The 13,013-nt window shown below is 42.1% G+C and overlaps 3 protein-coding genes across 4 annotated transcripts; all 3 read right to left on the reverse strand.

The window, feature by feature from the left end:
- Positions 1 to 128: 128 nt before the first annotated feature.
- On the reverse strand, positions 129 to 3,204 carry LOC124204210. Its single transcript, XM_046601256.1, has 8 exons — positions 2,250 to 3,204; positions 1,822 to 2,073; positions 1,492 to 1,639; positions 1,264 to 1,394; positions 1,044 to 1,166; positions 835 to 974; positions 430 to 670; positions 129 to 349 (listed from the first exon to the last, which is right to left on the reverse strand). Exons 1-8 carry the CDS (start codon positions 2,362 to 2,364, stop codon positions 237 to 239), a joined length of 1,263 nt encoding a protein of 420 aa, XP_046457212.1. The 5' UTR covers positions 2,365 to 3,204; the 3' UTR covers positions 129 to 236.
- Positions 3,205 to 3,340: 136 nt separating this feature from the next.
- On the reverse strand, positions 3,341 to 6,707 carry LOC124204199 (ATP-binding cassette sub-family F member 3-like). Its single transcript, XM_046601247.1, has 13 exons — positions 6,553 to 6,707; positions 6,296 to 6,401; positions 6,031 to 6,235; positions 5,769 to 5,971; positions 5,596 to 5,700; positions 5,166 to 5,525; positions 4,920 to 5,102; positions 4,665 to 4,838; positions 4,493 to 4,597; positions 4,275 to 4,344; positions 4,030 to 4,210; positions 3,736 to 3,956; positions 3,341 to 3,663 (listed from the first exon to the last, which is right to left on the reverse strand). Exons 1-13 carry the CDS (start codon positions 6,638 to 6,640, stop codon positions 3,508 to 3,510), a joined length of 2,157 nt encoding a protein of 718 aa, XP_046457203.1. The 5' UTR covers positions 6,641 to 6,707; the 3' UTR covers positions 3,341 to 3,507.
- A 56-nt stretch (positions 6,708 to 6,763) lies between these two features.
- LOC124204102 (endothelin-converting enzyme homolog) lies at positions 6,764 to 12,999 on the reverse strand. Of its 2 annotated transcripts, none has more exons than XM_046601118.1 (15): positions 12,253 to 12,999; positions 11,688 to 11,801; positions 10,770 to 11,007; positions 9,855 to 10,070; positions 9,476 to 9,765; positions 9,314 to 9,412; positions 9,050 to 9,226; positions 8,875 to 8,946; positions 8,725 to 8,801; positions 8,309 to 8,655; positions 8,063 to 8,219; positions 7,739 to 7,951; positions 7,558 to 7,670; positions 7,358 to 7,497; positions 6,764 to 7,286 (listed from the first exon to the last, which is right to left on the reverse strand). In XM_046601118.1, the coding sequence occupies exons 1-15, from the start codon at positions 12,268 to 12,270 to the stop codon at positions 7,110 to 7,112; spliced, it is 2,448 nt and encodes an 815-aa protein (XP_046457074.1). In that variant the 5' UTR covers positions 12,271 to 12,999; the 3' UTR covers positions 6,764 to 7,109. The 2 variants fall into 2 exon arrangements, with proteins under 2 accessions (XP_046457074.1, XP_046457080.1); XM_046601124.1 differs by lacking the exon at positions 12,253 to 12,999 and adding an exon at positions 11,872 to 12,213.
- Between the last annotated feature and the right edge of the window lie 14 nt (positions 13,000 to 13,013).

A 13,013-nucleotide genomic window follows, 5' to 3' on the forward strand; every position in this document is an offset into this window, starting at 1 on the left:
CATGCACCATGCACCGATATAGTCCCATTATATAATATACAGGAAGTAAAAAAATAAATAAACATGGAACCGTCGTAGCCGCAACGCAGTTACGCAGGTAAGAAAATAAAGTGCACAAAAAGTTCGTATGAATTTGAAGACCGTTAAAATAAATATTCATTCCAAGAAATATATAAAATCATGAAAAACAATCGAAAAACCTTTGCGACTGTTAATTAATTAGATAAGTTTTCATTTCAAGCCAATATTTGCTCGAAAACTAAACAAAATCCGGCATTTCCGTCTTCATGGGAAGCAGAATCCTCGGCGTCATTCGTATAATAAATGATATTGAAATCCTTGGTGGTTGCTAAAAGTAACAGATTTTTAAATAAAAATGAGAAAACGAGTGACAAGAAAATTAAAGTATCCTTGAAATGCGGATCTTACAGCAAACTGTAACAGCTGGCGCCTCAAAAGCAGCAGGATTAAGAGCACCCCCACAGTATCGATCGGCGTAAACAGCGGCAGGCAGCAGAGGATTAAATCCATTGCGGATGAGAAGGAAATTGTGTGGGCAATTAATTGCGCCGCTTTTGGACGCAGGATTACCCGTCTGAGGGCCACTGAGTAGAAAACTACGACCACCAGCTTGTGTCGTACACTGAGTATAGCAAATTCTAGTTGCTCTCTGTAATAAATTAATTGATAACAGCCTTCTGTAGTCTAAATATTTAAATTGCCTTTAAAAATATAGCTGCAAGTGACAGCTTAAGTATAAGCGGGATTATTTGAAACTAAAATCAACAGCCCAGCAGCTATATACTTCAAATCCAAAATAATAATGCTCTTTACCTGGTTATTAACGAGTTCATTTCGGAAACATATTTTGTAATTCATTTTACTCAACTGGCGCGTTCCGGTCGTGTCCTTCCAATTAAAGGACTTGACGGTGTTGGAACCTTTGACGAAGTACTGTAGACAGTCTCTTGGAGCTTTGTTTGATAAATGAAATTCATACTGTGAACAGATTGTTAAAAAAATGGCAAGTTTGAAAATGTTACCGATGAGATCTGAACCGCATGGAATCAAGGAGATTGTGATATTCCATTTCGGGTTGAGGGTCGATCCGCCGAATTTGAACAACAACAGCAAATCAGATTTTGACGAAGGTGCCTCTAAATACACTATCAAAAGGATCAATACAAATTAATATGTCGAATCTACGGGCAACGATCGTCATCCAAGAATAAAATTTTAAAATTAGGAAAAGAAAAATCTTACTGTGTTGTCCGTCATTGTCACCACACAAAAGGGGCACGTCATTTACGACTCCGCCCACTTGGAAATAACCAGTATCGCACTGTGAAGTAGATGCATTAGGTTGCGCGATGGCGAAGGTTTTGAAATCCAAGCTAATCATTCGCCAGAACATGTCGATTACAGTAATTAAACCAACAGAACGTGAAATCAATAGTACTGCCCAAAGCTATTTCATCAAGTGAACCATACCGAACTTGACATGTAGGGCCTCTTTGTTCGACAAGATCCCTGTCCAGCGCAATAATCAGACTGCACGAACTATCTGAGCTCACCCCAGGAGGATTTCTCCATTCCGTGTTGTTTAACGTCATTTTCTCTCCGCATTTCGAAATTAAATCTTTAAAAAAAGGAATAAAATAATAACCGATGATTGGGAAATTCGGATGGACTAAAAACAATCAGAGTCGTGGTGGAATAATTTCGTTACTTCTCCCAAATACCCCCCCCCCCCTCCTCCAAGGCCATGTTGGAAAGTTTATCCAGCTAATAAGGTTAAAAAAGGAAAACTCTAATTTATACTTATGCAACAAACGGCTGCGATTCTGCAAGAACCACTTGGGCGGCCGCCGTATGATTTGCAAACTGTAGCGGGTAGACAGTTGCCTATCAGACCGTCGGGATCCTGACAACTCGTAAAGTCCGCCTGTGTATAGTTTCTACCGGGATTGGGTCTGCGAATGGCGTTGAAACTGTTGATGAATGGTGCAAAGAAGTTGAAGAAACTGCTCATCCACGGCTGTTCGAAAATATTCTGTTGGCGCAGCGACCCAACTTAATCAGAAAAAAAGAAAGTTACACATTTGTTATCGATCGGTGCGCCGCAACTCAATCGGGAGTAACAGAAAGCTAAAAATAGACAAGCATTTCACTTCACGGTGGTATGAGATGTTGAATAAATAACTAATTAAATTTAACTTATGCATACAATTAGCATACAAATAAAATACCTGATAAATTTCGCCCCAAATTAGAATGAAACCGGGTTGTGCCAACGTCACCTACTACACCGCAAACGATATCGCCCGCAAGGATAGAGCTGATAATCAATACACTCAAATTCATATCTACTTCCAAAATATAATCGTGTCAACGAAAAAATGAGCAGCCTGCAGCCCAGTCGACACCTATCCAATGTGTGCCGGTTGCCCTTATTTTTTTCCACGCTGATATATACAGCCAATTTAGGACTCATCCTCAAACAAGTTTTTTTTTACAAGTCATCTGATCGTCCACCAAATTCGGCGTAAGGCCAACAGATATCAACTTGTGAGCAGTTGAGCAAGGACCTAGATTCTACCTTATTGGTTAACCTGTAAAAGAATGTGGACATCAGTTTCTAAAAGGGGCCCCTCGGCAATCTAAAACAGAACGAGACAAGACGTTAATGCAGATTACACAGCAGCGTTAATAACACGTGCAATAGGCTATCAACGGTCCTACGGAGAAACACAGCACAACCGACAAGGCACTGCTACGACGCAAACAAATTTCAAAAGAAATTGCTTTACAATTGAACCGAATTTTGCTCTTGACTACAACACTCTTGACTTTACATCCTTCTTAGACTTGACTACAACATATTGGGTTTCGTATTGATGTCGAGGTTAAAACGGTGCTGGAAGGACGATGTAAGTAAAAAAGTTAGGGTTAGAAAACAATTTCCTACAACATAAAAAAAAATCTAAAAGAATAACGGCTAGCTTTTACTAGGTTGGATAGTAAAAACACAATGCACGCACGTGTCCAAAAGCCTTCAACTTTCAAGTCTCTGACTACACACAATGTCCGTGCAAACAAAGGTGTTAAACGCAGCAGACCCGATTCTTAAACACCGCAGTGCACACACGCGATTCTCGTTGTGACCGGACGTGATTCATTTGATATGTGGCCTTCCGGCCTTCCCCTATAGGTCGCAAAACAAAAAGTTAGAACTCTGCTCGTTGTAAATGATCTCCTTTCTTTTCTCTCTGATAAATTTTCCCTTTCCGGATGTTCTATCATAAAAAAAAAAATGCATGTTATAAGACATATCACAAAATCAGTCACCCAAAGTTTTGTTTTTTTATTGCCGTCATAGCTTGAATTTTGTGTATGTGTCGAAAAGAAACTCATCGCATCATGACCAAAAAAAGCAATAAGATCCGTAAGGTAACAGGTTAAAAAAAAATTCGTTTACCAATAGGGGCTTATTTACAATTAATTAAGCTATTTGTTGACCTCTTGGAGTTCTCTCTGCACCATCTTGCGATATTCGTCGAATCCGCCCTCAATCGAGCGTACCGAACCGCCGGCGCAGACCCACAACTCCTTGCAGACCATTCGGATAAGTCGCTCGTCGTGAGAAACTAGAACGACGCCACCCTAGAAATAGATTGCCCAATCGTCGTAAAATACAACTTTCCCAATCTCATCTAAAGCACAAGTCGCACTCACCTGATATTTCCCCAAGGCTTTTCCAAGGGCTTCGATCGTTTCAATGTCCAAGTGATTGGTCGGCTCGTCGAGGATGAGGAAATTGGGCCGGGCTGTTCCTAAGACAGCAAAGGCCACGCGAGATTTCTGACCTCCAGAGAGACTAGCAATGTTCTGAAGGGCAAGGTCACCGGATACACCAAAACTACCCAGCAGACGCCGATACTCTTCGATGGGCTTACCTGGAATGAAGGGGGAAAAAAAGCTCAAGATTAAATGTCATGTCCAACGGAAACGCATGGAGTAGTTACTTACCAGGAAATTTGGTTTGCAGCAGCTCGACAGGACATAAGGACAGATCAAGCTGATCAACGTGATGCTGACTGAAATAACCTATACGTAAATGCCGGCTATTATGCCTCATTCCAGACGTGGGATTATATTCGCCAGTAAGAATCTTCAGAAGAGTAGTCTTGCCGGCACCGTTTTCACCAACCTGTACAACAAAAGAAACGTGATTGAAGCTTTATGAAAACTCAAGTCATTTGCATAAGACTTACGATGCAGATTCTCGAGTCGGATCCAGCCGACAGATTAACACGAGTGAGAATAGTTTTCCCTTCAGTATACCTGTATGGATATTCATTTCATACAATTAGTTTAGAAACTTCCCTTCTTATGCATTCATTGAGAGGTCGCAGTGAGGTATAATAACTTGAGAGGCTGACGGGTGAATAGAACGAATTAAACTGATAAAGATCGAAACAGAATAGTGTACCCGAAAGACATCTCGTCCAATTGAATTGCGGGAGGTGCAATAGGCTCGACTTCAGGAAACCTCAGGATGACTTCAACTTCCTTTTCTACAGGTTTTAATTCAGGCCTTGGATCGAAATAAAAAGTTTCTTTAGTTAGTCATTAAAATTAATAAGGAAAGTTGATGAACTTACAGTTTCTCCAACATTTTGATTTTACTCTGAACCAAGGAAGCTCTCTTGGCGTTGTAACGGAATTTATCAATAAACTCTTGGACGTGCTCCCTCAACTGCTGCTGTGCTTCGTACTCTCGTTGCTGATTTTTAAACTTTTCTGTTCTTGAACGAACAAAGTTCTCGTAATTACCTCTGGGAATTGCAAAAGGGAAAATGAAATACAACGAATGTTCGAGAAGCAAAGGAATAATAAGTAGTCGGCCAAAGTTATACCTGTAACTTTCTAGACATTGCGCATGTAGAAAAATGATATCGGTAGGAACAGAGTCCAAGAAATTTCGGTCGTGAGAAACTACTAGCAGAGTGGAAGGCCAATTTTGAAGATAATCCTCGAGCCAAATGATAGCCTTCATGTCCAACATGTTCGTCGGTTCATCGAGAAGGAGTAAATCTGGCCTAAAATGTTAGAACTCATTTAAATCACTGTGTAGGAAATAAAATTAAATTCAAGGATCTTACTTTGAGAATAGTGCTCTCGCCAAAGCTAGACGCATTCTCCAGCCGCCAGAAAAAGTTTTAGTCGCCTTCAACTGGCCCTCTGGAGAGAAGCCCAAGCCGGCCAAAATCTGCGCCGCTCTTGCTGGTGCTTTGTCAGCATCAATGGCTTGAAGTTCAATGTAGATTTGAGACAATCTTGCGCTCATTTCAGGATCCGCACTGGGACCGTTCATTTTTTCGCCAAGTTCCTTCTCCTCTTTGAGTAAAGCTTCTCTTTTGAAGTCGCACTCCAATACGCTCTGAATGGCTGGAGTTTCGTCGCCGACAACTTCCTGTTCAACGTGCAATATGGAAATGTGCGACGGAATCCGTAATTGCCCACTAAAAGTTAGATAAGGAAGAATTTTGAATGATGTGAAGAGCTAAGAATATTTTAAGTATTTTTTTTTACGATGAAATCATGCGAAGCAACGTCGTTTTTCCAAGTCCATTTCGGCCGACAAAACCATACCGTCGGCCATGAGCCAAAGAAAGGTCAGAACCTTGCAACAAGAGTCTACACAAAAAAAAGAACACAATAAATACATAAATTAAGCACAAAAGAGGAGAGATGTTGTTTCTTACTTGTCTCCGTAGGCAATATCAAAATTCTCAATACGAATATCTTTGCAATTGTTTGTGCCTTTGGCTTCCATTCTGGTTTCCTTTTTCGTCAATACTTGAGAAGCTGTAGCATTTGAAGGTGCGTTAGAGTTTTTCTCCTTCTTTATCTGTTGCTTTTGCTGCAGTTTGGCTTCAGCCTTTTCCAATTTTCTAGTGTCAACTTTCTGCATACAAAAGTTTGTTTAACAAAGGATTTAAGAAAACATTTACAGAACTCACTTACCATATCCTCTCCTTTGGGTTTATTCCATATACTTGCAGCTGGGGCCTCTCCATCATTTTCCTTCATGAATGACGCAGCATCACTCATCATAACTGGATTGTTGAGGAGTTTTCTTTCACCGCCATTGTAACTAGAATGTACTCCATTCTGCTGGCCGTCAACCAAGTCAGGTTTTAAAACTGTCAAGAGCTGTTGGCATAGTTTCCTAAATAACAAGTAAGAATATAAAATGTTGTGTGATTTAGAAGCAAAAAGTTGAAAGTACCTGATCTCGTCCTCTCCTTTGTTGGCAGCGACCTCATGAAGGACTTCTCCAATTGCTTCGTAGACTTCATTAGAATTTTGAAAATCATCTCCAACATCCAATACACCTAAATCAAAAGTGAAATGAAAAATAGGGACACTATTAGCACTTTTCAGACGTCTCAAAGCACATGGTTTACACGTATTTCGTGCTGTCGAAGGAAACAATTCCCATGCCCCACACCAAAAATGAAAACCCCAATCCTGTTCAACAATCACCTTCTATATACTGATAGATGCTGTCATCAATCTGAGAAAATTCGGATCTCAGAATTTTACTAATTGCAGAGCTTTTCGCCTCCGACATTATTATTTACTTGAGAAATAAAGGAAAGAAATAGAACCAACGAATCGATTCAAGTTCAAACGATTTATAGCATGATCGATTGTTAGGGTCCAAGTATCGCGATTAATACTTTTTTCAATATCGTTGGCGTTTTTAAAAGCTGTATTCATTATTTTTCTTTTGATTCATCGTGGATATTACAGAATAGTAATATTAAAATCGGCCATGAGAGATAATGATTTTTTTTAAACGGAAAACACGTATGATTATAATGAAACCCCACGACTGATATTGGGAGATCATGGACGACGACACATCATTTTTTTTATGATATGATTTGGTTTGGCAAGGGGTATAGTTTTGTCCACATAATAAATATTAACACCAAGATCAAACACAATAAGAGGGAAGATAAATGTAGTTGCGTCAAAGATTTGTCCCAAAAACGTATTTCTGATTAGGTCGTTTTTATGAACCCACGGAAGTATAACTACCAAATTTCACATTTATTTTTCGGGTTCATCGGAGTGTCCGGCTGGCATTTAAAAACTGACGAGAATTCAGGCATATTGGACACAGGTCCTATCACTCGATAACGGGCTGGCGAATGTGGATCGTTCAATATCTGCAGATGGAGGGCTTCCTTTGTGCTCGATGAGCACCACACCTTCTCACACAATATCAATTTAGCGCTGATTAATCGTACTAGGTGAGCTACTTTTAATAATCAACTCTCACCTGAGCGAATGCTAGGAAAAACAGTTGGTTTCTTGTCAAATTGAGTCCGGGTAGCAGAAGCTCCTCGTCGCGAGTAGACGACCAATTGTCGAAAGCGTGAAAAGCAGCTTTTAACCCGCCATTATCAGCTATATTTTCACCTATTAAAGACTAGACAATCAAAAACTGTTTCTTACATATATGTAGAAATAACAATCTACCTAATGTTTGTTTCCCGTTTAGAGGTTGACCGTTGATTGTGTAGGAAGAATATTGTTGAATGAGACACTCGGTGCGTTTCTGGAAACGTTCGATCGTGGCATTATTCCACCATCTAGGTATTATAATTATTTCTTATTATAATTATTGGATTATTATTAAAATTAAAATTATATGAATTACGGGGCCAAGTCGCCATTGCGGTCAAATTCTCTGCCCTGGTCGTCGAACGCGTGCGTCAATTCGTGTCCCATCACGACGCCCATGGCGCCGAAATTGAGTGCGTAAGGAAATGAATTATCAAAGAACGGCTGCTGGAGGATACCGGCGGGGAAAACGATTTGATTCTTGTTGGGAGTGTAGTAAGCGTTGACCATCGACGGCGTCATTCCCCATCTGCATGTAGGTTGGAAATATGTTAATTTTATTATCCACCGGAAACATGCAGCTTATGCTTCATTCAGAATTCAATTAGATGAATTATATTAAATTAATTGAGAGAATTACAGTGTTTTGTTGACGGGTTCGTTGAGTTTAATTAGATTTTGGCGCAGGGCAAACTGATTGGAGCGGACGTTGTTGAGGAAGTATTCGTTTGATTCGATTTTCAAGTCGCCGTAGAGCTCATCCAGCTCTTCCGGATTCAGAATAAACTTGGGGTAACCTGGAAAAACCCCAAAAAAAACGAGAGTTCTATAATTACTTTCCGTTGAAAAGTAGGACCATAATACGTCATCATCATCGGCACGCAACCTATCATATCAGTGATGGCGTCGGCCTTATCTCTGGCCGCCAGTCGGGTCTCGTCATCCATCCAGTCCAGGTTATCGAAATTATTTTTAAAAGCCTCTTTGACGGCGGCGATCATGTTTTCGGCCAGCGGTTTCGACTCGCCGTGGAAGTTTTGTTTGACGAACATGGCGCCGACGGCGAAGCCCAGCACGCTATTGGTGTCCGTCACGCAGGAGCGCCAAGTTTCCTCGTTGCCGTCCGAGCCCATCAGCAACTTTCGCAAGATCTTGCCCGCTTCTCTGAACGCCTTTGGCAAGTAGGACAGGTATGAGCGGACGACGTGCCATCCCATGTAGTTGTGGAGCATCCTATTATGTTAATCATTCAATGAGAATTCCGGGAATGTTTAAAAAGAAATAATCTCGATAGATTACTACCTTTTGCCTCTGTCATTGGTCACCAGTTCTTCAATGATTACAGAGAGATTGCGCAGAAAGTCTGGCGAGAAGACGACCTAACCGTAAAAAAAAATCAAAGATTAACATCTTGATAATAAAAGAAATGAATTTAATGTTTGTTATAAATACCACCGGGTGGGTCGGCGTGAGTGTGATGTTGACTTGAGAAAAGGCCGATTGAAAGTAGGCATTCCAATCGAGCTGAAACCATCAGGTGTGTTTCGAAAAATTGAAATACAACCGTTAAAATGATTAAATAAAACCCAACATCCTAGTTGTTAATGGTAAAAAGTAAATAACTAACGAATGGAGCTAGGTTTCGGAGATCAGCAATGGTGAGAGCGTGATAGAGTTTCTCCTCATCTCGCCTTTCAGCAGACGAGACGGTGATTTGCGCGATACGAGTTTCCAGTTCGATGACGTCCTTCATCTGCTTTCGAATTTCTTGCGGGTCGACCGCAGCGTTCAACAATACGCCCACCTAAAAATGCAATTCGACACGTTGTTGTTTACTCTGATTATTGCGCTGTGCAACTATAGAACTAGCTCGGCTCTAGGAAAAACAAACCTTGGTCATGTAGTCCAGATAGGCGACCAGGATTTCGTCGCTTTCCGTTTTGTTGATGTAATAGTCTCGATTGGGTAATGTCAGTCCACTCTGATCCATCTGTTACATCAACAAGAAATTCGCCTTAATTCTCCATATTGGAAAAATGATAGATGAACTCACCTGAATAATATGACGAGATGAATTCTTGTCGTCTTCAGCCACGGCCCAGGTGAAGAAACCGCCCATGTTCATGACATTGTGAGCAGTTTGAAGAGCTCCTTGGAACACCCAACGTTTCTCGGCCTCGGCGTTGGACGGTTCAATGGCTGGCCAGCCTCCAATTTGAGTCAATAGGTCAATCACCGGTTTGCCACCCAGCGCTTCCATTGTCTCGTTGACGTCCAGGCAGGATTGATAGTAGCGCTGGGCTCTTTTCTCCGCTTCGCTGCTCAAAGACTCGGCCGGTTGTTCTAAAATAGTCAAAAGTCGACCCAAAATAAAAATGGAATTGTTGTTGAGAAGAAAGATGTGTAATCTATTATAAGCCGATATATAATACCTAGAATGGTTTTCATGACGATCTGATTATCCTGCCAAAGTCGATCGAAGGTGCCCCAAATGGGTTTTCCGGCCGGAATGGGATTGGTGCGAATCCAGCGCCCGCACGCATACTGGAAAAAGTCCTGGCAGGGATCGACCGACGTATCCATGGCAGACATCATCAACGCAGAAGCGCTCACGCAAGCGGTGCTCGTGCATAAACCACACCCATCATCTGTTCTCCGTTTTCAAATCAAGCGGCCATCAAAGGAAGAAGAAGAAGAAGAGGTTATCAAATAGTATGTCACAATAAAGTGGCTCTCCATTTCAACGTTGTGACAGCTAATCGATAGCAATAAAAGATGCAGAGGCAGAGACTCGTCTAATGTAGTTTATATTGTCGCTTTATTTTTCGTCATCATTTGCATATGGGCTCTCCGTATTTATTTTCTTTTTAATGACAAGCGTGCTATCTCACGGGAAATCATGCTCATTAGTCACTAACAAGCGTACTCTGCTACCCCCCGATATTCGATTCATTTAAGTGCAGCCCAGGGAAGTAAAAAGAATGAAGGCTTTGTAAAGCGGGCTGATATTTGGTTACCCGTGGAACGACATAGAAATCGACGGGCACGATTGATAACCCCTTCCAACATTGTCCAATTCCGCCCCAATTATGGAATAATGTCGCCGTTTAAGAGAGAAGAAAGAACAGAATTATTCTCATCTAATTACTGGCTGAGTGACTTGGCAAATGAAATTATACCGTCGAATTTCTTTTTTTCTTCTACTCCCAAAATAAGTTTCACCCGAGAAGCGTTTCCCGGGTAACAACTAACGAATGACGCACTGGGGAACTCTGATATTGTCTGGATGTGATTTTCGATGTGGAAATTGTTAGAGTAGAAAAATAAAAGAATCAAAGAAGATGAACCTGAAGCCGAGTCGCTGTTGCCGCTTCGGTGACTAATGTGAAGCAAACGAAGGTCCTGTTTCGATTTGAGATTGACGTAGGCCGAGATGAGAGCGGGCAAGACGAGAGCCATGAGTGTGACCAGTCCACAAGTCACCAGCAACAGGCTACGCTCCAGCGCCGTGTGCGATTTCCAGCCGTTGCGGACGCGAGCCCATCCGGACAAGACGCCCACTCCACCGCCTTCGGCAACTGGAAACTGTGTATCAATCAAAACATCAGCAACATTGTCTTTCGGTGTGGGTGATCATCACAAAAAAAAGTTCTGATTAGTTCAACTTTCTGGCAGAAAACAAAAGAATTGCGCAGTTTTGGGGGGGAATCGGGACAGCAACGGCTAAAGGAACGGTCGAATCCCGACGAAACTTTTTGCTTTGAAATGAGGGTAAATATTTTTAGTTTGGTCTATCTGTCAGGCCGCGCCGACGGAGAGGCTCCGTAGCCACGAAAGTAATGGCCGGAACAAGTCGTTGAAATAAAATAAGAAAAGAAAAAGAAGAGGAACATTTGACGGAGTTTAAAAGGAAAAAAGGCGATGGGAGAGATGGCGAAGGAAATAATGCGCACACGGAACGGATTATATTTAGACTCTTTTTTTGGGTTGTTTGTTCTCCAGCGCCCATTGGCAGAACGGAAATTCAAAGCCAAAACCAAATATTTAATGATCACTTGAGCCGTTAAGCTTCGTTGGCGCAAGCATTTAACGGCGGTGAACGGCGTACAATAATCCGTCGAGGCGGAGAATTTTATAAACATGAAGGAAAAACCAACTCACACAGACGCCTCGGTACATATCACATCAAAGTTATTGATTTTTGGTCTTGTGGACACTTTATAAGAAGTGACTAAACATTCTGAAAAAAATTTGAAGCCTCTCACCGTGCGGATGTGGACGGTTGGGCTGATAAAGTTGGCGGTTTCGGTGGTCGGGACTGACGCCGTCAAGATGGAGCTGTCGTCCTCTTCGACGCCACCGTGATCGTAACAAGTCATCTGTCAAACAGAGTACGAAAAGAAAAAGAGTTAAAAGACGGATGAAGTCAAACAGGAAGAAAATAATCACCTATCACAGTGAACACTGTAAACAGGAAAATGTCTTTTAGGGTTGTTGTTTTTATTTCACGAATTTCTCGGGAACGGATTATTTGGTTCTAACAATCTCAAGAGAGTTTCTAGCTTGACAAGTAACACAGTATGCTATCTTTTTTCGGTTGCAAACAGGAGAGAGGGGGGAGAAGATGGGGTTGACTCTCTCTCTCGCCTGGCTCTCAGCAGCTCCGGCAATCGATTTAGTTCTACAGCTGGGAGAGAGTAGTACCCCATAGACACAACAGAAGCTAAACAAAAACAGGGCCAGGCTCTTGCATGAAGTGGACGTACTACTACTACTACTACGACTACTACACAGCAGGAAGAGTTCAAGGAGGAAGTTGTTGATGTATACCTGAACGTAGCTGTTCATTGTCTTGTAGAGACTGGCCGATTGTTCTTGATGTTGCACAACAGGAGACACAACAGGTCAATCGTTCAACGAAAAAGACAGATGTCGATGTCAGATCGAACTGGAGGTAGAAGGAAGATGGACACAAAATTGTCTCATGTACACGGGGACGTCATCCGGGTGGGTTTCGTTCCCATAATTACGTACCGACGAAAAGAGCAGGTGAACGACGGGCGAATGGCGAAACAGAAACAAACAAAAATCCTTAACACAACTCAAAAAAGGAAAACAAATGGGGGGGAAACACACATCAGAGGTCGGTGAGCTGTCCGAAAGGACTAAAACAAAAAAAAATTAAAGCCAAGCCACCCGGACGTCTTGGTGCCACCGGGAGTAGATAACCTACTGCGGCGAACTGGGAAAACGCCCCGGCGCAAGCGCAGCATAACTCTCTCGCGTCTTTCCCCCTTTTGCATCCATCGTCCCGTGAGCTGCGTGTGCAGGACCCCCACTAATGGAGAGAGAGAGCAGCCAGCTTTTCCACGTCGTGCAGCCCGGCCCCTATATACAAAGAACGATCAATAATAAAAACCCCAGGTCGCTTTTGTGCGGCCGTCAAGAAGAGGAACGCACTCGTCGTACGACTATCTGACACTTGTGGCGTCTTCTTCACAACTATTTGTTGGCCACCACCTGGAAAATAAGACGAGCCAAATGTATATCGACCCGATGCACAGAAAAGGTTCCCTCATCACAGCGGGGCA

Source organism: Daphnia pulex, chromosome 2, assembly GCF_021134715.1.
Source record: "Daphnia pulex isolate KAP4 chromosome 2, ASM2113471v1".
In the NCBI taxonomy this organism is placed as follows: domain Eukaryota; kingdom Metazoa; phylum Arthropoda; class Branchiopoda; order Diplostraca; family Daphniidae; genus Daphnia; species Daphnia pulex.